The sequence below is a fragment of the Delphinus delphis genome, chromosome 14 (genome assembly GCF_949987515.2).
Source record: "Delphinus delphis chromosome 14, mDelDel1.2, whole genome shotgun sequence".
Classification (NCBI taxonomy): Eukaryota; Metazoa; Chordata; class Mammalia; order Artiodactyla; family Delphinidae; genus Delphinus; species Delphinus delphis.
In genome coordinates, this window is record NC_082696.1 from 20,311,238 (window position 1) to 20,338,206 (window position 26,969).

The 26,969-nt window shown below is 36.0% G+C and overlaps 1 protein-coding gene across 9 annotated transcripts in view; it reads right to left on the reverse strand.

Moving 5' to 3' along the window:
* The window catches only part of UTRN (utrophin), a 497,409-nt gene that overhangs the window by 265,966 nt on the left and 204,474 nt on the right, over positions 1-26,969 (reverse strand). For all 9 annotated transcript variants that reach the window (XM_060029843.1, XM_060029847.1, XM_060029845.1 and 6 more), the window contains 8 exons: positions 26,425-26,562; positions 20,157-20,345; positions 19,110-19,282; positions 11,065-11,215; positions 9,667-9,842; positions 5,635-5,770; positions 3,795-3,944; positions 178-253 (listed from right to left, as the gene is read on the reverse strand). In XM_060029843.1, coding sequence (XP_059885826.1) covers positions 178-253; positions 3,795-3,944; positions 5,635-5,770; positions 9,667-9,842; positions 11,065-11,215; positions 19,110-19,282; positions 20,157-20,345; positions 26,425-26,562 — 1,189 coding nt within the window. The remainder of the gene's footprint in view (positions 1-177; positions 254-3,794; positions 3,945-5,634; positions 5,771-9,666; positions 9,843-11,064; positions 11,216-19,109; positions 19,283-20,156; positions 20,346-26,424; positions 26,563-26,969) is intronic.

Sequence of the window (26,969 nt, forward strand, 5' to 3'; positions counted from 1 at the left end):
GCAGTGAAATATGTCTTGTGTTTAGAGAAGATGTTCTTTTCAAATGATTGAAAGCAGAATAAGAAATCACAAGTGCATTGTGTTTTTAAATAAGTTTTTCTAATTCATATACAATGCTCGTAATCATAAAATTTTGTTATGTATAAAAATTTTGTAAAGAAATAAACTGTATCTTACCAGCAATTCTTGTCTGAGCAACAGAACAGGGTTCCTGGATGCGTTCCTTCAGCGCACTAGGCACTTCTCTGCATATCTAGAGCATCAGGCCAAACAGAAAGAGAAGGATAGTATATAAATAAAGACGATTATATATTCTGAAGAGGAAGCGTTCTTCTAAATGATAATGCCGCCGCTTTCCTCCCCCTCAGTGCCTAAGCTTCTGTGTCCACTTTCACTAACCACTATCCACTGCAGTCTTGCTTGACCCCCAGCTCCACCAGCATCAAGAATGTCATCCAGTCCTTAACTGCCTTGCCCCTTTGCAACATTTAATGCTGCCACTCTCTCTCCCTTGAATTTTGTTAGTATTCTACAATCTTGATTTTACTCCCACCTCTCTGACTGATCTTCTAAGTGTCCTTCCCCAGCTCATTTTCCTCTGCCCATCCACCAAATACCAACATTCTACAGGGTAGGATTTTTGGTCTTCTAACCCTCGATACTGGCCTCTCTCCCTGGGTCCTGGTTTCTAATGGTTTCACTTATCACGCGGAGTTTTAAGAGGCTGAAGACTCCCCAAAACCTATCTTCAGTCCAGCTTTCCCTGTCAGCTGTACATTCAGACGTGTCCCAATATGGATTCATCACCTGCCTCCTTGACACTCTCTTCACAAAGTTGTCTAATGACTCTAACTATTTTTCCAGATCAGTTACCCTGATCTGGATGGTGGGCTTTGCTCAGAGGAGCTACTTGATGTCCTGATGTCCTAAGCATATCCATCCTTGGGTTCGCTCCATCCATCTCTGTGGTGCAGCTATAGTGATCTTTCAAAATGTAACTTGTTTAAAACCCATCAACAGTTTCCCACTGCTTTCAAGGTGGTGAAATAGCTTCAAGACGGAACTTGAATTCCTTGTGATGCATGGTGAGGCCCCCAGGTCTCTGCAAGCATCTCTTGTCCTTCCAATTCATATTGAGTTACTTCCAGGACCCAGATTCACTCTCTGTCCCCTCTAGACCCTTTCACTTACTGCTTCTTTTCCCTGCAATGCCTTTTCCTCCATTCTCCACCTGACCAATACTCATTCATCCTTTATCATCTTAGCTTGGATATGATCTCCACAAAATCTTCCACGGTTATCACCCAAAGCCAGGTAGGTGCCCTACCTTTATGTCCCCATGGATACCTCTTTGTTATAATTGTTTATCTACTTGTCTCACCTACAATAAGCTCTTTGGGTTAGAAGCATTTTCATGCTCTTTACTGTATTCCTAGCTCTTAAAATGGTGCCTGGCATAAAATGAGAGTCTGGTAAAAACCTATTAAGTGAATGAATAAAAGCATGAATGAATGAAATATCTCAGATTAGTATTTCTTAAAATGTGTTTGTTGAAATTCTCTACAGAGTAAGCACTGCTTGGCCTTAGACATTCGTAATTCACATAATTAGCGTAAAATCTATGTGAAGTCCTGTGATAAAGGAAGGTTTGGCTCTATCTAACATCGTGCTCCCAAAGTGACCACCATACTCTATTCTACCCAATACCCATTGACATCCTCTGTGTTAAATAAATACATGTGCTCTGACTGAATATGCACACGCTGAGTCTGGCATGTTTGACACGGGGCCAACAAGTCTGGAAAGCAGCACAGGGAGAGAGAGTAGCAGATGAAGTCAGAGAGATAACAGGAAGCCAGAACACGATGAACCTACTAAGTCACAGTGAGGACTTCGGCCTTTACTCTGAATGTGATGGATACCATTAGTGGGCTTTGTTCAGGGGAGTTACTTAAACTGAGTTATGGAGGGTTTTTTTGGGTTTTTTTTTTTTTTGCGGTACGCGGGCCTCTCGCTGTTGTGGCCTCTCCCGTTGCGGAGCACAGGCTCCAGATGCGCAGGCCCAGCGGCCATGGCTCACAGGCCCAGCCGCTCCGCGGCACATGGGATCTTCCCGGACCGGGGCATGAACCTGCATCCCCTGCATCAGCAGGCGGACTCCCAACCACTGTGCCACCAGGGAAGCCCCTGAGTTATGTTTTAACAAATACTTTGGCTGCTTTCTTGAGAAGAGACTGACAAAGGGAAAAGGAGGAAACAGGAAGAGTAGTGAAGTGGCCATTGTAGGAATCATACAACAAGAGATGACGGTGGTTTGAAACAACTTAGTGGCCACGGGGTCGTGAGAAATGGTCAAATTTATGAAATTTCGCAAACCTAAGAAAAGCCGAAAGAATTGCCCAGGGAACACCCATGTGCCACTCAATATGTACAACTGTTAAAATTTTGCTGTATTTGCCTTACCATGTATCTAGTCATCTAGCCATCCATTCAAACCGTCCATCAAAGAGACAGGTATTTTGAAGGAGAAGCTGATGATAGTGACTCCAAGGTTTACGTGTGTGTGTGTTTTTAATTGAGATATAATTCACATGTCATAAGACTGAGTCCAGGGTTTTTGGCATAAAACACAATAAGGATGTAATTACCAGTAACTGAGGTGGGAGGAGTATACTAAGGCACAGGAGGGAGGTGGAGATCAGGAGTTTGACTTTGTATGTTAGTCTGAGATACCTATGAGACACTGGAGTGGAGATGCTGAGCAGGCAGCTGTGATGAAGTCTAGATAATGAGAGAGTCCAGCCCAGAGATACAGATGTGTGAGTCATCAGTAACAGTAACTCATCAAGACGGTAAGTCTCAAGCAGAGAGGCTAGATCAATAAAGCACCTAAACCATTAGATATAGAATGAGTGCTGTCATTTTAAAAGGATAGAGAGGGAGGAAAATGACTGATATGGGACCTATCCAAACCAGGGCAGAAACATATCCATTCAATGTCCCAGACAGACCTCACACTCTGTTATGGTATGTACCCAAGTCAAAATATATAGAAATCTATTACTTTATCTACCTCTGCTTCAACTGCAAAAAAAGTAACAGTATGAGAGAAAGGACTTTATCTTAGTCATATTTGTAGCCACATACCATTACATCCCACGTGGAACCTAGTAAATACGTGTTGAATGAATAAAATCATTAAAAATAAATCTACGTATGTGAAAAGTCACATGCAACATCACAAAGTTATTTTAATGCTTTCATTTTCAGAGTATAATTATTAGTACTTTATTGCTTAATTCTAATATATACTCATTATTTAATATAGTATATAATGTATATATCTCCTAGGCCAAAAAAATTCCATGTAAAATAAGTATTCTTTGAGAACATATGCTTCCATCCATGACAGATGAAAAAAAATATAATTATCAATATTAGTAAGCATTAATAAAATGTGCCCGGGCTTCCCTGGTGGCGCAGTGGTGGAGGGTCCGCCTGCCGATGCAGGGGACACGGGTTCGTGCCCCGGTCCGGGAAGGTCCCACATGCCGCGGAGCGGCTGGGCCCGTGAGCCATGGCCGCTGAGCCTGTGCATCCGGAGCCTGTGCTCCACAACGGGAGAGGCCATAACAGTGAGAGGCCCACGTACCGCAAAAAAAATAAAAAATAAAAAAAATAAAATGTGCCCATATTTGGGTATACTTAAAAGTAAAACAGTTGCCTGGTTCCACTTCTTTAACAACAAAATCAGTAAACATGAGGAAGGTGTCGCAGTAATTCTTAACACACACCTTATTCCATGTCGAATTTACAGTTCTCAAGCTTTCTGAAATTTTTTCTCTTTCATGTAAACTCAGACTTTTATCTGAAAACATTTCTAATTCAGTTCTATTCAGCCATTTGAGTTTTTCAGCTTGATCATCCATCTCCTGGATTATGTCCTAAAGGAGTCAGAAGAGGGGTATGGTTAAAAGGTTGTCATACCAGGAAAAGATCAAGAACTGTATTAGGAATCTCTTTGGGAAATACAGTAAGTTCCCTACATATGAACCTTCAAGTTGCGAACTTTCAAAGATGCGAACATGCGTGCCAGCCCCTGTATGCCAGCTGTTGTACTGTACTACTGTACTTTTCAAGGTACTGTACTATAAAGATTAAAAATGTTTTCTTTATTTTTTGTGTTTGTTTTTTATGTACATATTATCTGTGTGAAAAGTATTATAAACCTATTACAGTACAATATTATATAGCCAACTGTGTTAGTTGGGTACCTAGGCTAACTTTGTTGGACTTACAAACAAATTGGACTTACAAATGAGCTCTCGGAACAGAACTCCTTCGTATGTCAGCAACTTATTGTACTCCTATAAATGTGGACCTTTAATTTCTTAAATGGAAATAAACTTCTAAGAAGCCTGAACTTATCTTAACAAACTGTAACTAATTTGGGAATGACCTCCCACCTTCAGTGTGCATTGTGTGCACATGAACTACTAGCTCTGACCCCCTGTCTCTTAACAGGGTCATATTATATCATATTTACATCGACAACTTAACATTCTGTTCTTTGCTAATAAAATTATATCTATTCTAATGAAAGGCAAAAAAAACCCCAGAAACAACAGGAGCATTTTATGCATGCATCTCTACCTTATCTCTACCTACCCTAATATACTGTCCCATCCCCTGTGACTGTCCCCAAATTGTTTACAAAAGGCATATTCCAAGAAAACTATTGAAATTTTTAGATAAGACAGGAGCAAGTTTGTTAGGTATTTGTCACATTTTGAAAAGAAAACTTAATAATTGTTTGCCATGTATTTTTTCTTCAGTATTAAAAGTTTCTTTCCCACAATACCTCAGTCATACTCCTTTAGAAAAAAATCTCTTATCAGATTAGTGGGTATCCTTTTAGGTATACTTTGTTGCACACAGATGTGTGTATCCACACTCACACACAATTTCTTTTTGTTTAGTAAAAATGTGAGCACATTATGCTTATTGTTCTACTACAAGTACTTTAATTCTTAGCACAAAAATATAAAATTTGTGGATATAAAAATGTATGGATATTTGGGTATATTAACATATCTATATATTTTTATGTATTTCTATATGTTGTATACCTATACAACTATAAACAATTCTTGTTGGTTGCAGATCAACAAAGAAAATTTGATTAATACAACCGTGATGCTAAGTCCATAGTAAGCTGCAGTGAGTTACTCTCAACTCACTTTGAGTCTTCTTGTAGGACTCAGTTTTATAGATAGTAATCAGTAATTATCTTCTAAGTCCCAAAGCAAAAACCTATACTTCCCAGCATTATTATATTCTAAAATGATGACGTCTGTTTAAAATATTCCAAAAACCTTTGGTCCAATACTGAGACCACATGACTTATTACTTTTATGTGTGGGAAGCCTTACCACTGCAAGAATAAAATGACAGCTGCTCTTTAAAATTAAGATTAAAAAAAAAAAGATATTCCTCTTTAAAGTTCACCACATTTACCACAAAGGACAAAGTTTCTTCCCCTTTTCTTCTTCAGTCATGCAGTATCTTATTTGCAGTGAAAATATTCATGCATCAAAAAGCACTGGCAAATATAGAGACAAATAAACCACTTACTGTTAATTCTTGCAGGTTTTCTTCCAGCTCAGTGGTTGATCTTTTTTGCACAGCATTCTCGGCCTTTGTTAACCAACAGATAATCTCATCTAGTCTTTTTCTGTAATCCATCACCTGCTTACTTTCTCCTTTTAACCTAAAAGATTATATTATTGAAAAATACTGAGAAAAAATATCCAGTTAACTAGAACATTATATATTTGCATTAGATATTCTGACTAAATATGTCATACACACAAAATAATTATTTTAATATGTATTAATTATTTTAATATGTATTCGTAAATGAGTATTAATAGTAATACATATGTTCCGCAATACCAAAGATTATTTGCAAACATAAAAATAAGATTTCCTCCTTCATTAAATTAAAAAATATTAAAACTAAACAATGTTGTCTTCTCTCATAGTGAAAACCTATATAGAAATTTAATACAAAGGACTTATTTTAAGCTAGATACCACTGTACAACATAATGGAGGTTTTAAAAAGAAAACATGAAAAATGTCTTTATCTAAAATAATTAAAGAAAAATACATAATTCTTTATGAGTACTCCATGGATATAGAAAAGTATCATTATATGACATATTATTCACGTTAGGTTGCAACTATTACTCTACTTTATTCATAGGAAAGAAAGAACAAGAACAAGGCAAGATACTGAGAATGGGAAATTTTTACAAATTTTCTTTTCTTTTACAAGAAAGACAAGAAAAAACAGAAATTTGATTAGCTCATTAAAATAAGTATTATATTTGAATAAAGCACCAAGTTCTAAAAAAAAATCTAGAAAAAACAAAGTCAAAGTTTTAAAGGCTATAAGGAAACAAATAGTCATATGAATATTAAAAAAAACTGCCTCAATTACATCTTTTTAATGTTATAAGAATAACATTTATAATTATATAAACCATCTGTCAAAAGATGAGAATGTGACTACAACTCATATGACAAACAAGATTATATATTTTTAAGAAAGATTTTGAAAGCTATTTAGAGCTTGGTGGTGGTATCATTTTTATAGCTGCTGCTATTAGCTGCTGGTTTAAAAATAGAAAGCAATTTTTTAAATGAATTACATTATGTCATCCCTAATAAGAATTTACATTTTTTATGGCTATGACTTTTTCTTTTTAATCACAAATAAACTATTTTAATGTTTAAAAAACTGATAAGGGAAAGGGGGGAGGAATAAATTAGGAGTTTGGGATTAACATATACACAATACTATATACAAAATAGATAACCAACAAGGACCTATTGTATAGCACAGGGAACTATGCTCAATATTTTGTAATAACCTATAAGGGAAAAGAATCTATCGATAAAAAAGAATATATATATATATATAAACTGAGTCACTTTGTGGCACACCTGAGACTCACACAATACAACATTATAAATAAACTATTCTTCAATTAAAAAAAAATTAATGACAATCACTACAAAATCACAAGTTTTCATTTTTAAGTATCCATCAGGAGAGAACACTGCTTCAAGATTTAAATAAATAAATAAATAAAGCAATAGTACAAATTGTTTAGACTACCAGTACCAAAACAGGTAATTTACCCTCTGCATGGAAGAGTCTTTAAATAACAACTTTGGAAACAACTCAAATACTACTATAGACCTTGTGTTTCAAAAAAAAAAGTTGTAATTTAAATTTCCAATGTTTCATAATCATGACTAATTTAGTATTTTGAAAATATATCTATGAAGAAAACTAACATTACCAAGTAATTTCAATAAGACATATTTGAGTCACACAAAATTTTCATCTGCAAACTAGCTAAATATAATCTACATTTTAAATGTTATCACTAAGTAAAAACAAGTTATAAATTCATGTTCAAACAGTAGGTAACAATTGCTCATTAAGGAATAACACCATAAGTTGCTGAACTGTGTAAATATTTAATGACTGGCACTCAAAACAAAAATAAATTGAGCTGTGTGTTGTTTCTCAATGACTGATAACAGTACACATAATAAGCCCATAAAATTGCAAGGTAGCCCCAAGTTGAGATAAATTACAACCTGAAGTAAAGTTAAACATGAAAACAAATTATTGTTTTAGTTAAAATACAAGATGCTGGAAAAGAGATGCATTATTCTTTTCTCTTCCAAAAATTGAGCAAAACATGTATTAGCTTCACCTTGTTAGTCCCAGGAGCAATAATTACCACATTCCACAGAGAGCCATTTGAAACTGATTAAGGGAATTCCTGCACTTATTGTTAATGCTATGCCAGCAGGTACATCTTTTTCCTTAAGACCTGAGAGACAGATCATTTTCAAGCTAGAAGGACTCTCCCTGCCGACTCACTACCATGGCACATAAATCGTATGGGACCTCAGCTTCCAATCCTGCCCCTGGTCCCCTGAAGCCTCCTCACCATCCAACCTTCACAGATTTCTTACCTGGCCAGACTATTTAATGCCTCCCACCTTGTCTGTTCTGTGCCTTTTCCCTACAAGACCATCTGTAAGGGGAATTTATGGAAATTTGCTGTAAATGCTTCAAAACCAGCTTCAGGATCCCTCCCCTGCGATGCCTCAATTCCACAATCCATCACCCCTGTGTCTGTGACAACACTCTATCTTCTTTATAATGTGTCATTTAATCACATCAGATCATTTTTTCCTTTAAACATTTTCTTCATCTTAGTCTCTCTGAGTTCCTTAGTCGTTCGTGTTTACTACGAATAGTCAGAGAATAATACTTTTTACAAACACCGTCTCCTTTAGTCTTCATGACACTCCTCTAAGAAGATATCCTAGTTTTCATTCACAGGGGAGGAAACTTGGCCAGCGAACTCTGAGGTCTTCCCAAGTTTTACAGGCGAAGTATTTAAGAGCATAAGTTAGCACTGTCACTAATTTTCTGTGAGACCCTAGACAAGTTACTTAACCTCTCCTCTCTGAGCCTCAGTTTCCAAAGCTGTACAATGGGTCTAAACAGTCCCCTCAGAGAGTAGTTGTGACGATTAAATGAGGCCAAACCCTGTCTCTTCCACATGGCAACCTCTCAACCAAGACACACAAACTATGATTTGACTCCTACCAAAACACACAAAATAACAGATGATGTTGTTTTATAAAAAGCAGCCATAAGTCAAATATTCAAAGTTCAATATTTTATGTCATACTATATACTTGATAAAGTATTAGATTAGCCTTTAACATAACAATAGCTTATCACTAAAATAATACATCATCTACAGAGTTAAAATTAGCAGGAAAAAAATTACCTGGGACTTTTTAACCCGAAACTATCATTAACCCGCTACCCCCAAAAAAGGCCATTAATGAGATGAAATGTATTAAGTAGGAATCATCCATTAAAAATTGATTGTCTCAAAACATAACTTCAAATAACTGTACAGTAATATATAAAATAATATGTGTAATGTTGAGTATTATATTCACTGGTAATCAAACGTGTTTGTAATCAGAAGACACCCTAATAAAATCTGGGGCATTGTAACATAATCTGACATAAAAATGCACAATAATACATTATATTTATTATGTCACATAAATGAGGAACTGTACTATGTACTCAGCACTGACATATAAGGATATAGGACACCCTTAGACACCAAGAACTACCGAGTGAGAGGGATTACTCATGAAGACCCGGAGGCCTAGTCAGGAAACGAGTGAGGGAGAGGCCTGACCCTGAATCCAGATCTTCAGACTGGGAGTCCAGAGTGTTCCTCCACCTACTTCAAGTTTCTGCCACACAGTCGCCATGTCATAATAAACAGGAAAAAGAGAAATAAAGATTTTTTTGACATGCATGATATCTGAGTAGAAAAGTAAGACTACAGACAGCCTAAAGACACAGAAAGAGACAATGTCCTAAAAATACAGAACATGGACATTGGAGGTCTTAAATGTCAATAAAACTCCTATTGTATTAACATCAGACAATAAAAGAACCTGGAACTCATTGGGTCGTATCTCAAAAGGCTCTGCCCAAATACCTTCACCCCGTGCCCTCGAATTATCACGGCTAAATCACCTTGGCCGCCGATCCTTCACTTCTGCAGCGATCGCACCCCAGCGTTGGTTTAAACCTGCCAGCTTGTCCTTCAAGAAGCTTCCATCTGTCGGGGAGAGTTTCTGTACAATCCCATCCCCAGTTCTGTTTAGTGCTGCAAAACTGGGCTGGTGGCTGCCAATGCCCTCCTCGAGCTCCTGCGACAGAGAACAACTCAAGATTAACTCCACTTCTAAACTAAACTGTTCTGAGGTAATGAATCCACCCAGGAACCACTGGTGTGGTGGCAATTTAAGTGTTAGAGAAACAAAGCCCTGGAAGGATATTTTACATATATGAAAAAGGCATTTTTAACACTTCAATTACATTTCATTGAACACATTAAATGAAATCTATTTTGAAATCTAACCCACTCTCATGAATGTCATCAGGCAAAATGGAGTGGAAGAGGACAGCCTAATAACATAAATCACTGCTGTTTACATTGACGCGTAAGCATCAATCATGTTTGATTGAAGTGAACTGCCTATCTTCTATACACGTGCTGGAAAGTGTCTCTTAAAAAATTTTTAAACCCTCTACCCCTATATACCATTACGTCCTACCATATATAAGTAACCCTCAATGTGCATTTTACTGAGACATTGCTTCACTGATCTGTAAATTTTTAAGCAACGGATTAAGAAAGGATATTTTAAAGTCAATTTAAGCACTTCTCTATAACTCTAAAAATAAGAAAAAATGCATTAACATATTTATGAGAAAAATAAAAGCATTTTCTAACTCCTCAGAAGCCTTCTACATAAAATATATTTTAAAAATTTAATAAAAGAGAAAATATTTTCAACAATGGTAAATTGAAATGTTGCTTGCTTTCAACCATTATTTTTAACGACCCATTATTATCAGCAGAACTGATTTAGCTATTGTGTTATATTTTCCCAAGACTGAATTAGACTTACATGAGCAGCTGTCCTGATATAGCTCAAGAATAATTTACTTTTATCACAATGATCAATGATACAAAGAAACATAAGATGCCTAAGTGTTTAAGTATAGAAAATAGAGGTGAGGTATGCAGGTATCATTCTGGCCTTGATGCAGTCTTAAATACAAAATTTTACAAGTGTTATTCTAAACATAAAATTTTAAAAATAAAATTGTTTTTCACATATTCCACTAAAGAGTATTTTTTTATTTAAATTTCTTTAAAGTCCTAATTAAAAATTGAAATAACCATTTTTCTTAAACCTTTAAAACTGGAAACTAGAACTGGAACAAAAATTACAGATTGTCTATATACTCCCGAAAAATTAATATAGTGAGCCCCTACTTTCGAAATCTGTCTTAAATGGCGTATACTAAATAAATATGCCACCTTTTTTAGCAGATCCTCATCCTCTGACAGAAAGCACTCACCTGCTGATGTATCCTGGCTTTCTCTAAGTCCAGGCCACCATCTGGAGCAAAAGTATCAGCCAGCAACTCTTCAGCTTCCGTTATCCACTGTGTGAGGTCGTTGAGGTCACAATGGAACTGTCTCCATTCTTCCACAGCCCTATCGAAATAACTAGAGGACAACAAACAAAATAAAATAGGTTTCCCAACTTTCCAGGACCGTCTAGAAGCAATTTTCTAAAATGAAAATTCAAACCTCATTTAAACTGAAAGCCTCAAAATGAGTGAATTCACAGCTCACTGCTCTTTAAGACCAGTTTCCGTAGTGGATTACAGTTAATGATTCCTCTTAGAGAAACATGCATCATACCAAGAGCAAAGCAATCTGCATACACCACCCTGCCCCCCATATTCATGCACACATACACATACACTAGGCAGCGTTTTAACTGAAAAGACAGCCTTCTCTGGCTTGGAAAATCAAGATAGATGAGCTGCAGGCACGTTAACCCACCCAACTTTAAACACTTAACATTTCAAACACCATGAAGTGTAAAATATGATTAATTACTCTATTCTCTTAGGAAAAAAATAGCGTGTTTTACTTCCAGAACACTTAGTTCCCAGCTAGAACAAAACCCAAAAGGCCAAAACACTTCAAAATTTCCTTGCAGTATACTGTTGGTGGGAATGTAAATTGATACAGCCTCTATGGAGAACAGTATGGAGGGTCCTTAAAAAACTAAAAATAGAACTACCATACGACCCAGCAATCCCACTACTGGGCATATACCCTGAGAAAACCATCATTCAAAGAGAGTCATGTACCACTATGTTCATTGCAGCTCTATTTACAATAGCCAGGACACGGAAGCAACCTAAGTGTCCACTGACAGATGAATGGATAAAGAAGATGTGGCACATATATACAATGGAATATTACTCAACCTTAAAAAGAAATGAAACTGAGATATTTGTAGTGAGGTGGATGGACCTAGAGTCTGTCACACAGAGTGAAGTAAGTCAGAAAGAGAAAAATACCATATGCTAACACATATACATGGAATCTAAAAAAAAAAAAAAAAAAAAAAGGTTCTGAAGAACCTAGGGGCAGGACAGGAATAAAGACGCAGACATAGAGAATGGACTTGAGGATACGGGGAGGGGGAAGGGTAAGCTGGGACGAAGTGAGAGAGTGGCACTGACATATATACACTACCAAATGTAAAATAGCTAGCTAGTGGGAAGCAGCCGCATAGCACAGGGATATCAGCTTGGTGCTTTGTGACCACCTAGAGGGGTAGGATAGGGAGGGTGGGAGGGAGGGAGATGCAAGAGGGAAGGGATATGGGGATATATGTATATGTATAGCTGATTCACTTTGTTATAAAGCAGAAACTAACACACCATTGTAAAGCAATTTTATTCCAATAAAGATGTGAAAAAAAATTTCCTTGCAGTCTATTATCTCTGTGTTATGGACTGAATTGCATCCCCCCTAATTCACATGTTGAAGCCCTAACCCCCAACATGACTATATTGGAGACAGGGTGTTTAGGGAGGTAATTAAGGTTAAATGAGGTCAGGTGGGTCATTAATCCCATAGGACTGCTGTCCTAATAAGAGGGAGAGACACCAGAGGTATCTCTATGTCTGCCTCTTTCTGCCTCTCTGTCTCTCTCTCTCTCTGCAAGAGCACAGAGGAAAGGCCATGTAAGGTAAGGATACAGTGAGAAGGTGGCCATCTGCAAGCCAGTAAGAGAAGCCTCACCGAAAACTAACTCTTCTGGTACCAGCCTCCAGAACTGACAGAAAATAAACGTCTGTTGTTTAAGCCACCTTGTCTGTGGTATCTTATTATGGTTGCCCTAGCAGACTAACATACTCTGTGCAGGGACTAATCCAGTGTGTCCCATTGACCTGAACACAGCACAGGATGGGAGTGCCTGCAAAGCTCAGGTTAGGCAATGAAACAAAGACTATCAAGACTTCTATTCAAACATAACTCCTTTAGAAATGAGATAAAGCCAAACTCCAGTGCTTGTCATATTTGGAACATATAAGTGTAAAAAAGAAAAGCTCTGTTGGATCGGGATCCTAAAGAATTTCCCTCTGCCTCTTTGTTTAGAGTAGTGGTACCAGGAGAAGTTTAGAAGAGATCTCTGAAATTTTAATGGTTCTACTAAAATGTTTATATAATAAAAAGGTAATATTATTATTTTAAAAAATAATAAAATGGTCCCTGACATCGCTAACTCCTAAATAATCTTTATGTTTCCTTCTTCCATGTTAATCACTGAATAAAAATTCCATTAATATTTGTTGAGTGCCCACAGGGAAGCAATGTTCTATTGGGCATAATGAAAATAAGAGCACTTCAAACAAAACACTAAGAGAATATATTAAGACAATCTTCATTAGTCGGCACTCAATAAATATTCATTAAATGAATGGTGCACGGATAGATAGGTATAGGTATACATAGGTAGGTGGATGGGTGAAGTCTTCTATGATGAAACTGAGTTTTAAACACTTTTTAAATGATGGAAAAAGAATGACTGATTAAATTAAGAAGGAAAACTATTCCTGGTAAAAGATAGAATTCTGAGTAAGAATCAGAAAGCTAGGAAGGTAAAGAAGTAAAGGAAATTTTAATCAAGTTTATGTGAAATGAGTGAAGAAAACTTGTTTTTGAGCAGTACGTATAAGGTATTAGAAATTAGGCCAACTGGAGAACACTGTTAAAAAGCTTCTAAGGTCAAGATAAGAAGTCTGAACTTTGTCCACACAGCAGTGAGAGGCACAAAGAAGATACAGAGGATAAATATCTGGGAAGACATTCTTAGGAGAGAAGATACACAAAGATCCAAGGATCTAAGATGAGAAGGAAGAAATAACTGGCTTATTTCTCCACTGTTCCACTGTTCGTCTAAGATGGTTCTAAAATTACTTATTAAGGAAAAATATGAAAGCTAATGCCATGAACCATTACAAAGGAGGCATAAGGAACTTCTCAAAGAAAGATACCTGTTTATTTTCATGGTATTTATCTTTTACCACAGGCCAACAATCCTTTAAAAATTTTATAAGCAAAACAGCACAGAGACCTGGCATAGACAAATGACTTGGTGGTCACCCAGGTGTCATTATGACCGATAACAGTTATGAAAGCACAGGATATTTGCCACTGCCTCGATGTTCTATGAAAAGAAAAGAATAGAAAGGAGTGCTCACTTGTTGCTTGTAAAAGTGGGCACATAGGAATGAGGAAAAATAAACATTTTAGGATAGGTTTCCAAGGTTGGAAGAGAAAAACTAAATAAAAATTAGGAATAAGAATAAGAACATAATCAACTAATACATCCAAGTGCTGGGCTAAAGAAAATAAGAGAGACAACCTCCTAGCAAATGAAATCTAGTAAACACAGAAAACAAGATAATAAAATAAAAATGTGATAGAGAAGACTTTTCTAACATAAGAGAATACTGCTCTGTGCTCAATTAAAAAAAACTATGGAATAAAGTATTTTCTAAAAAGTTAAAATTTTTATAATCAAGTAAATGGCATGAATATCTGCAATCAACATTACTAATCATAACGTTCTTGAAATTCTGCCACATTAGCCAGATGCATATATGCAAATAGGATAATTGAAAAAAAGAAGAAAAGTTATCATTATATACAAATGATGTGTCAGTATACTAAGAAAGGCCAAGAAAATCAAATTTATACCCATACTCACAGGCATACACTCACACGCGCACACGCGCGTGCGCACACACACACACACACGCACAAACACATGCAGTGCAGAAAATGCAGAAATAAGCTACCATACATCAACTCTACACTAACCAACAATAAGAAAAGCACAAAACTACCAAGTAATAGTCCTGGGGAGAAAGATGCAGACAAATCTTCAAAACCTTACTGAGGACACAGAAAAGGACCCAAATGAGTGAAAGACTACATTTCAAATTCATCATTTTTTCAAAAATTGATTGAGATGACTAAAATTTTACTGGAATAATAAATACAGAAAAAGAATATGAATTTTAATGTTAGAATAATTAGAGAAAATTTACTGTGCTGAATGAAAAAATTAATAATGCTTTAAAAATGAAAATGTTATGGTATTAGACTAAAACTAATGCTGTGAGAAGGCAGAATTAGCAAAATTAAATAAATATGAAGTTGAAATGCCTTTAAGTTTATGGTAAAGAAGTATCACCAACAATAATGGAGAGTTAAATTGTTCAGCAAAAAATATAGAGAAAATTGGTTGTTTATTTAAGAAAAACACAGCAAAATAGAACAGATTAGTGTTTCTTAACTCAGGCTGCATAAAAAAGTGAGCTGGGGAGTGTTTAAAAAGTAGGGATGCATGGCCCCTACTCTTGCTACTAAAGAGTTGCTATTTACAGACATAGAGAACAGACTTGTGGTTGTCAAGGGGGAGGCGAGGGGGGGGACGGGTTGAGACTTTGGGATTAGCAGATGCAAACAATTACATATAGAATTAATAAACAACAAGGTACTACTTTATAGCACAGGGAACTATATTGCTAATGGAAAAGAATTTTTAAAAAAGAGTTGGTGTATAGACCCACCAAACTGGAGATTTAAAACAAAATACATATCAAAATAAAATTCAGATGGTTTAGTTTTTACATGTAAATTTTAAATCAAGCAAATTGTTTTAAATATATATAAATATTTAATTACTCTCACAATGAAAAGGTAATTTAAGGTAATTTATATGCATATAAACAAAATGAAATTACAAGGGAAAAGACATGATATAATTATAGAAAATTAAAATTTCTATATGTCAAAAAATACCATTAACAAAGATAAAGGGTACATGGAAATCTGTGAGTAATTAAGCAATGAACAAAAAATATGAATGGTTAATATTCTTAATATAGAAAAAAGCTTTTGCAAATTAAGAAGTAAATAATAATACTATGATAGAAAAATAAGCACAGAACATGACCTACCCATTAACAGAAGAAATAACACTGGTGCCAATAAACATATGTAAAAATATTGAAATTCTGCTGATAATCAAAGAAACGAAAATCATATTGAGATGCAATCCATCACTATACAACTGGCAAAGGTCTAAAAAAAATCTGTCAGTGTTAACAAGGGTTCAGTAAGAAGGAAACTTTCACATATGCTGTTGGCAGAGTTATAACGACCAATACTGTGATGCAATCTAGAGCCTTAAAATGTTATTATTTTTTAACAAATTAGTCTTCATCTAATAATCAAGCCTAATTAAAGTCAGAAGTATGCATAAAGCTGTATGTAAGAGGATATTCTCTAAATGTACAGAGAAGTTTTTAAAAATCCATACAAAGAAATACACCAAAAGATTATTAAATGTTACCTTTCCAAGGATTGTATAATCACGTGAAATATGTAAGCTAAAACAAAAAAAAGAAGATGAAGACCACCATGCCTATTTTTGTGTGTATGTCTCTAAGGTTTTCCGGTATATTTTTCTGTGTTAACATTACTCTTACACTGTAATTTATATTGAGCTATTTCACATCATACTTGACTTTCCATACATACACAGCTACCATCAAAAGTCTTACCAATTTTTGTTTCTACCTGTTAATAGGCCTGGTCAAAAAGTAGAATGAAGGAGGCTCAAAAACATTCTATTAAACAGAAGGTTATTTTTTTTAAAAAGGCTTTGGGGTTATATATGGATTCCAGTTATCTGTAGCTGTCTCTGCTCTTCACTCACATTAATCATCAAGTGTGTGGAGAAATTGAACATTACTGAAAATCCTTTTCAAGATTTTTAAAGAAAATGGACACTATTCAGATACTAAAAATTAAAGGTGCTTCCTTTTCTCCATTGTATATGTTTGCTTTCGTTGTCATAGATTAATTGTATGTGTGTGGGTTTACTTCTGGGCTCTCTATTCCATACCATTGATCTAAATGTCTTTTTCTGCCAGTACCATACTGTAATGATTACTATAGCTTTGTAATATAGTTTGAAGTCAGAGACCATGATACCTCCAGCTTTGTTCTTCTTTCACAAGACTGCTTTGGCTATTCGGGGTCTTTTGTGGTTCCATATAAATATTAGCATTATGTGTTCTAGTTCTTTGAAAAATAACATGGGTGTTTTGACAGTGATTGCACCGAATCTGTAGATTGCTATGGGTAGTATGGACATTTAACAGTATTAATTCTTCCAATCCATGAACACAGTATATCTTTCCAGTTATTTGTGTTGTCTTCACTTTCTTTTATCAATGTCATATAGTTTCCAGAGTACAGGTCTTTCACCTCCTTGATTAAATTTATTCTTAGGTATTTCATTCTTTTAGATGCAAAAGGATTGCAAATGGGATTTTTTTCTTAAAGTTCTCTTTCTGATAGTTTGTTATTAGGGTATAGAAATGCAACCGATTTCTGTATATTAATTTTGTATACTGCAACTTTATTAAATTCATTTATTAGTTCTAGTAGTTTTTGGTGGAGTCTTTAGAATTTTCTCTATATACTATCAATCTCTTCAATAAGCACTGTTGTGGAAACTGGACAGGTACATGTAAAAAAATGAAGCTAGACCATTTTCTCACACAATATATGAAAGTAAATTCAAAATGGATTAAAGACTTAAGTGTAAGACCTGAAGCCATAAAACTCCTAGAAGAAAATACAAGCAGTATGCTTTTTGACATAGGTCTTAGCAATATTTTGGGGGATATATCTCCTCAGGCAAGGGCAACAAAAGCAAAAATATACAAATGGGACTACATCAAACTAAGAAGCTTTTGCACAGCAAAGGAAACCATCAATAAAATAAAAAGGCAACCTACCAAATGGGAGGAGATACTTGCAAACAATATGTCTGACAAGGGGTTAATATCAAAAAATATATAAAGAACTCACACAACTCAATATCAAAAAATCAAATAATCCAATTAAAAAATGGGCAGAGGACCTGAAAAGACATTTCTCCAAAGAACGTATACGAAAGGCCAATGGGCACATGAAAAGAGGCTCAACATCACTAGTCATTAGGGAAATGCAAATTAAAACCACAATGAAACATTACCTCGTACCTGTTACAATGACCATCATCAAAAAGACAAGAGATAACAAGTGCTGGTGTGGATGTGGAGAAAAGGGAACCCTTGTACACTGCTGGGGGGGAATGTAAATTGGTATTACCACTATGGAAAACAGTATAAAAGATCCTCAAAAAATTAAAAATATAACTACCCTCTGATCCAATAATTCCACCTCTGGGAATAGATCCAAAGGAAACAAAAACACTAACTTGAAAAGATATCTGCACCCTCATTTTCACAGCAGCTTTACTTACAATAGCCAAGATATGGAAGCAACTTAAATGTCCATTGACACATGAATGGATAAAGAAGATATATATAAGAATATTACTCAGGCATAAAAAGAATGAAACCTTGCCATTTGCAACAGCATGGATAGACCAAGAGGGTATATGCTAAGTGAAATAGGTCAGACAGAGAAAGACAAATACTGTATGTCTTCACTTATATGCAGAGCCTAAAAAACAAAAGAAACAAATATAACAAAACAGAAAAATACTCACAGATACAGAGAACAAACTAGTGATTGCCAGAGGGGAGGCGGTAGGGGGAATGGGCGACATATGTGAAGAAGGATTAAGGGGTACAAACTACTTGTATATAATAAATATGTCACAGGGTTGTAATGTACAGCACAGGGAATATAGTCAATAATATTGTAATAACTTCGTATGGTGCCTAAAATGTAAAAATATTGAATCACTATACTGTTTACCTGAAACCAATATTGTAAGTCAACTATACTTCAATAAAAACAAATAAATAAAAGTGCTTCCTTAATTGTTAAAATATTATATATTACATTGCAAATGATCATGTATATGTGAGCTGATTCTTTTTTAAGGAACTACATCACAATTTATTAAACAGGGCCTATTACAAGGGTTTGAAACATATCCTCACTAATCTTAATGAACTTATAGACCTTTTGAAAAAATTAAATATTCATTTAAACATACCCTTTACGATCATTGTACATTCTATTAATTCTGTCCCATTTTGCATTCAACTGAGTAAGTGTATCCCGGATCTGAATGGCTTCAGGTCCAGAAGCTTCGAGGATAACATCTGGTTGTTTTTCATGAATGATTGCAATCTGCTCTCCAAGTTTGTCCAGTTGGTCTTTGATAGTCTATGAATATATTGTCATTCATTAACAAAATCCAGCAAAGAGATAAAAGAATGGATTCACAGGAGCCCAAAAATTTATATTGAATAAGTTACTTAAAAATAATGAGACATCATAATTGTTGCTTATCAAAACTGGAAACTTTTTAAAAAAATAATACCCTGTATTGGCCAAAGCATGAGGAATGTTACATAATATCCTAATGGTGGGAAAAAAATCCTCACAGATGTTCAAAGTGGCATTTGTACAGGACATATAAAAAGCTTCAATAACATTCTGTAAAGGTAATGAAGTGTTTGAAGCTAGAAATTATTTATATTTTCAAATACCTGATAACACTAATTTAAATGACAGAAATGAGCTATCAAACCTATCAACTCTATCAGCAATTTTATTGTGACTTGATACATAAATGCAATCAAATTATATGAAAGTCTTGATATTAGTTTTGTCAATTAACTGAAAACTTTCAGATCCCTAGTTAACTTACAATCAACATGTCATTCCATACCCAACCACTAGCCAATCTTAAATCGTTATAGGTGGCAAGATAAATGTCAACATTTTACATCAAATGACAATCAAGTTTACGAGAAAGGAATATGGTTTGTGCACGTGTTTGATTTTAAAAAGTCTCTGATGTTGTAAAGCATTAATAACTGTGCACGCTTAAAAATCCATATCTACTTTTAATAAATTAAATTTTTTAACAGTATTTCATTGGTGGATACAGGAAAAAGTTATTTTTCATACATATTATTAATTCCTTGGCACAAATGTAAAAGGTTATGGATAATCTAAGTAGGCACAACGACAAATTCCTTGCTTTATTTCTACATCAACTGCAGCTATTCAAATGCAGTGTCTGGATATTTACCTTCAGAGAATCTTCCTGAAAAGAGAAGTCTTCATAGACAACAGAGCTTAGTTCTGGAGTATTAAGTGATAATTCAACATCATCCATAGAGAGTAAAACTTTGTTAATTTCAACCAGATAATCTGTGGGGAGAGGCGGTGAGCTAATTCCAGAAACGAGCTGACCTGTTCTCTGTTGAATAGGGATTGCCTGTAAAGACATGAATAATAATAACACACATCTTTTAAATTATTCCCACAATGAATCGTAGCAAATTGAAAACACAAAAAACAAAGAAAAAAATACTATTTTGTGGAGAAATTCAATACCATGAGCAAAAATTTAAAAACTTGTTTTAATTTTTTAAAATTTGCCCTGCACTGCTATAGAAACCATTAACAATCTCTATTTTAATTTTCATCTGTAGCCTGTTGTTAAACGGCTTAAATAAGCTGTTAATGCTTGAAAGGTTTTTTTTAAGACTTAAGCCACCTAAATTCATTTAGCAAACAGGAAAACATAACGACTCCTTTCCTAAGTTACTGAAGAAATGAGAATATGCTGCAAATCATAAAATTCTGTATGAAATAAAAATTTTAATACCATTATTATTACACCTTTTTTAAAAAAAATCTCACAATTAGATTAAACACTTCTGGGCCTCACTGGTGAAAAAGTAAATAAGTGAAACATGTATTTGTAACGTAACATAACAAATGCAGTAGGAGGTTTAATTAAAATAATATCCAGGCAATTCAGTATATAATCTTAACCTTTGAGAACAATATTACAAAACATGAATATCCTACATAAGATGATAGATTCTACCATGCTAAATTCAGGCAGATTCTAAACTAAGTGGATAACTTATTTACCCTAGCATAATATCTCCTGTATCCTCTAATCAGAGCTTTCTGAACAATAAAGTGCTCTCTGGGATAGGCCACTCATCCCTGGGTTCACATCCTTTATGCCTTGATGGCTACCATTTAATAATTGCTGCCTACTGCTTGCAAATGGCCAAAGTACATCCACTCATGAATTAAGTGGATTTCCTTGACACTTTCACCATATTCCTATATTGAACTTTTGAAAAATGATATTTCTCTGTAAACTCAGATGACAGTGAAAATGATCACAAGTACAAGTTCACTGAGTTAGTGATCCTGAAAATAGTTACAATTCCTAAATGAAACCAATACCCAAGATTAACAACACTGAGTGAATAATATGTTGTTGAATCTTGAGGTTTGCATTTCTTTGTCTCCTAGAATTTGATAAACTATGACTTTCACCAAATGATGGGCAGTCCTGGATAGCCAGGTGAGAAGCAAGCCTATTGATTTCCTGACTTTATCCACAGGCTTGTTTATACTTGACACTAAAAATAATTATATTATCCTAATGCCACACACTCAAATTTTAGTCAGAAAACATTTTTAGGTATTTAACTATACATCTAAGAAGGCAAACTATATGCTATATTTTAAGCAAATATAAAAGGATGCTGAAATAATGTGTTCACCCAGAAACCAGTTTTAATAAAAAGATATGAAGTATTCCTTAATAAAAAAAATTTTTTTATTTTTTCAGATTTTAATTTTAAATAGCCCAATTTTTTGGCAGATCACAAAGGGAAGCTCAATTGTTCCTCTTCTTAACTTTAAGGAAAAAGAAAAAGACACAAAGAAAGTATTTACAGGTTGAGAATTCATGTCAAAGGAGTAAAAGAACTGGGACCTATTCTGCTATTTGGCTTTCTCATCTATCAGCCAGGGTCTTGCTCAGACAGCCTCTGTTTTTCCAAGACCAAAAAGGACTCTAGGCCTCCAGCTATTTGATATGTGCTTGTAGGACATTCAACTTTATAGTACTTTCCTCATTAGCATCACTAAACATCATACACCAGGTTTGTTTTTTTTTAATCTGCTCTGCCTGCTTACTGGTGAGAGCCACTTCTATACCATAACAACCACTACAAGGCCAGGAATTTTGTGCTGCTTCTTCAGTTACACAACAGAGTGTCATTCTGCAAGGTCACATGTATCTGAGTCTTGAGGGTGAACTGGGGAGGTCAGTAGGTATTGTAAGTAGAAAGTTCCAATGTTTTTTTTTAAAAAATCACGTTCATTAATACTGTATTTTTCTATTAATACTATACACATAATCTAGGCTTCCTGAGCCTCCATACTCTTGCTGAAGCAGCAAGTCCATTCAAGATTCAAATATGTGCTTTCTATATTCCCAAAATAGATTTTATCCCAAGACAGTGATCAATCAAAATGCCCTAGGAGAAAAAAAAAAAGTCCTCAAGATCTGACCCAGACTTTACTTCTGGATACTTTTATTTTTAAAGAATTCAGCTAGGACACAAAGATACAGATATACTACAAGGTAGCATTAAATGGTACATGGTGCACCTCATGACATACAGCAACCTAAATTCCAGATAGATTAAAAAATTGATTTTAAATGACACTTTACAAAAATGTTCTAAGTTTTGTTTTTATCAAACCATAGGGAAAACTTGGAACAAAACTGAGTCGAACATCGCCAACTCTCTGGAGGATGAGGACTTTTTCAGAAAATCACAAAGGAAAAACCTAGCCATATGTGGCTAAACAAAAATTTTAAATGGCTGTATATTAAAGGTAAAATAATTAGAAGATAAAAATCAATAAGATGATACTTTTTATAGCAAATATGACAAGAGGTTAATACCTTTATTTATGAAGAGCTTGCGCATATTTTAAAATAGTAATACCCTAGTAAACAAATGAGAAAGGGTCATTCAATATATATTTCAAATAAGACTGAGTCCTTTTTTCAGTTTAAATAAATTCGTAATTTTTAAAAAGCCACCTATATCACTTTGTAGGAGAAACCATGTGAAAGGCAGTCAATGAAAAGGAAAATGATATGCATGAGCCCCTCTGTACCCTCAGGGGAGGCTCTGGAGGTACTTGACCTGAGGAACTATTTACATCAGCGGTCCACAACCTTTTTGGCACCAGGGACCAGTTTCATGGAAGACAATTTTTCCACGGAATCGGGGGTAGGGGGGGGATGGCTCAGGCGGTAACGCGAGTGATGGGGAGCGACGGGGAGCGGCAGATGAAGCTTTGCTCACTCGCCCGACGCTCACCTCCTGCCATGCGGCCCGGTTCCTAACAGGCCAAGGACCACTACAGGTCTGCAGCCTGGAGGTTGGGGACCCCTGATTTACATGATAAATATAGGACTGAAGAGAAGGAGGCACTGAGGATGGATGTGATTTTGACTGAAACAAATTTAACGTCCCTGCCCTAACATAAACTAGGGACTTTATGATGTGCCAATGTAGGCTCATCAGTTGTAACAAATATATCTCTCTGGTGCAGGGCACTGATATCATGGAGGAGGCTATGTGTATATTGGGGGTGAGGGGACAAGGGGTATGTGGGAACTCTTTGCTGTGAACCTAAAGCTGCTCTAAAAAATAAAGTCTGTTTTTAAAGAACAAAAACAAACAAGAAATTTCATGTTCCTTCTCAATAGTCTTTGGTTACCCACTGCCTGTCACCACCTTCTATTTTCTCTCTCTTCACCAATCTCCACCATTTCTCCTCTCTCACTCCTTTTCTCATTTCCAAACTGAATTCATAAGGAGGTTAATCCAAATGAAAACTAACTGAGGGGCTTGTGAAAGAATTTTTTCAGCTAAAAACCTTCTCATGCTTTTTCTCAGTGCACACACCACCCAATCCTTCCTATGCCCTTCCCCATCTCCTCCTGGACACATAAATTTTCTCAAATCATTCAACAGGGATAAAATATTGCTCATAGCATGCAGTAGCTCATTGCTCAACTAAAAAAGAAGAAAAGAAAGGAAAGGGAAGGGAAGGGAAGGGAAGGGAAGGGAAGGGAAGGGAAGGGAAGGGAAGGGAGGAGAGGGGAGGGGAGGGGAGGGGAAGGGAGGGGAGGGAAGGGAGGGGGGAGGGAGGGGGAGGGAGGGAGGGGAGGGGAGGGGAGGGGGGGAGGGAGGGGGGAGGGAGGGGGAGGGAGGGAGGGGAGGGGAGGGGAGGGGAGGGGAGGGGAGGGAGGGGAGGGGAGGAGTTCCATAAACTGCTGGTCCTCAATGCTGACGGCACATTAGAATCTTCTACAAAGTTTTTTTTTTCAAGCGCCCACACCTAGGCACAACCTGAGAGATTTTGATTTAACTGGTTTGAGGCTCGATTTCTTTTTAAGCTCTTCAAGGGATTCTAATGTTCACAGTTAAAAAAACAGTTTTAAAAACTACAGATTTGGGCTTCCCTGGTGGTGCAGTGGTTGGGAGTCCGCCTGCCGATGCAGGGGACGTGGGTTCGTGCCCCGGTCCGGGAGGATCCCACATGCCGCGGAGCGGCTGGGCCCGTGAGCCATGGCTGCTGAGCCTGCGCTCCACAACGGGAGAGGCCACAACAGTGAGAGGCCTGTGTACCACCAAAAAAAAAAAAAAAAAAAAAAAAAAACTACAGATTTGAAGAAGTATATGTGTTAATGAAATAAGGACAAAAAATTTTTTAATGTTTTAAAATAATTTTAATTACAATAACTAATGCTAGTGAAACCCAAATGAAACAAGTCCGTAATAGTATATGTTAGTACTTTTGAAAAACAAATTTATCTATTAAAAATTTAAAAATTATTTCTATTTTGGGACCATTAATGATTTCTGATTTGGGACCCAAAGATGAAGAAGTTCCAGAGAAGAAAGATACTTTTAAAAGTAACAATTAAACAAAGAACTGTAATATAATCTGAAAGATGTTAGAAAGAAAAATGGAACCCAGTCTTAAAAGACAACACATTTTTCAGGTAAAATAAGAAGATAAAACCCACACCAGGGAATTAGCAAGATTCCAGAGGTGCTAAGGCACCAGTATGCTGGCATAAGGTAGAGAAAACCAGTATAGCTATACTGCATGGTGAATGACAGTGAATCAAAGAGGCAGCCAGAGGTCAAACCAAAGCCTCTATATACCGTAATTGTGACAAACCTCGCACTTAAAGCTTTTCCTGCATTTTGCAATCCTTTCCTAAACAAGTTCTTAGGGAAAGGAATCATATGATCAGTCATGACTTTTGGGGGAATAATGCTGGGAAAAACATGCTGAGAAGATGGGCCAGAGTTAAGAAAAACTGGACTTAAAAACCAACTTGGGGGCTTCCCTGGTGGCACAGTCGTTGAGAGTCCGCCTGCCGATGCAGAGGACACGGGTTCGTGCCCCGGTCCGGGAAGATCCCATATGCCGCGGAGCGGCTGGGCCCGTGAGCCATGGCCGCTGAGCCTGTGCGTCCGGAGAGGCCACAACAGTGAGAGGCCTGCGTACCACAAAAAAAAAAAAAAAAAAAAACCAACTTGGGGAATAACTAATGGGTGAAAATCATAAGAGTCTGAATTATGGAAATGTTAGTAGACTGAGGAAGTTAAGTTACTCTCTCGGGGTCATATACAAGTAACTGGTAGAGCCGTATCTAACTTCAGGTTCAGACCTGTATTTACTTCATTCGGACCTAATGGTTCTAATCTTTCCTCAGTGTGGTGTGAGGAACAAGGTGTGAGGAACAGGAAATGACTGATAAGATTGTGAAGTTTCTACCTTGAGAACTGGGTAGTTTTTATAAGTAATAACTAAGATAGGGAATAAAGCAGGAAACAGGTTGGAGGAGGGGAGAGAGGGCTAGTTCAGCTTGGGACCTGTTACAAGGCTGCAGTACAAACAGAGACAGCCAACAGGCACCAAGCCGAGAAACCTGAATCTTCTAGTAGATTCCAACATCATCAACTGAAACTGGTTCTAGAAGGATTACCTAAGCACAGACCTCTGGGGAACACCAGCATATTTACAATGCAGCTGCAAAGATGGCTATTGAAAAGGGAGCTGGTGGTGAATCTTTTCCTAGAATATAAATCATATTTTATCAACTTCACAAATTTAGTTATTTGTAAACTAGAAATTTTTTTTAATGTGGTCAACACCTCCACACATAAAATACGGAACTGAAGGAGAAAGTCACTCCCCAAAGGTTTAAAACATTATCAGAAATCCAAAAGAGATGTCAATAATAAGGTTTTATGTTTCTATTTTCTGTGAGTCTCGCCTCATCCAAAAATATAAACATATCTAGCAATACACACGAGAAACGAGGAGATACCATTCCAACTGGTTTGTTTTGAGATGTCATTGAATGCAACATCACATTTCTCAATGGCAAGAGCTGAAAAAGTTATTTAAGTGGAACAGAGACTCCCCCATGACAATACCTTAGTTTTGTTGTATCTTGTGTGCAAAAGTAGTAACTGCAAACGGATCTTTTCTTTTTTATTATCCTCCATAGGTTGATGTAACATTTGTTCTCCTCTTTGTAGAACTTCCTCAATCTGGGCTCTCTCCTCATCCATCTGAATGTTTAAAAGATAAAAATTACTCAAAAGAAAAATGCACAGGGTCACCTACTATCAGTTCCCAAGCAGGAGAACTAACCTACAAAGTATAGTATAAGTCAACATATGTTTATCTGAATGATATACAACAAAAGTTTATGTTTTTCTTAAAATATTTCATATATGAAGTTAAAATAACTCATAAAGAATGCTAGTTTAGCAGAAGTTAAATAGAACTAAGATAACACTACCTTTATAGTCAGAAAGTATGTCTTTTTTTTAAGCATTATGTAAATCACGTGACAAACCTTACATTGACACTCACCAGAAAGTCACATTTAAATCTGTTCTATCATGTTTGGCAGATATGTGGGTAAACATCATTAATGTAAAAATATAATTAACAGAGAAGAAAAGTGAGAACA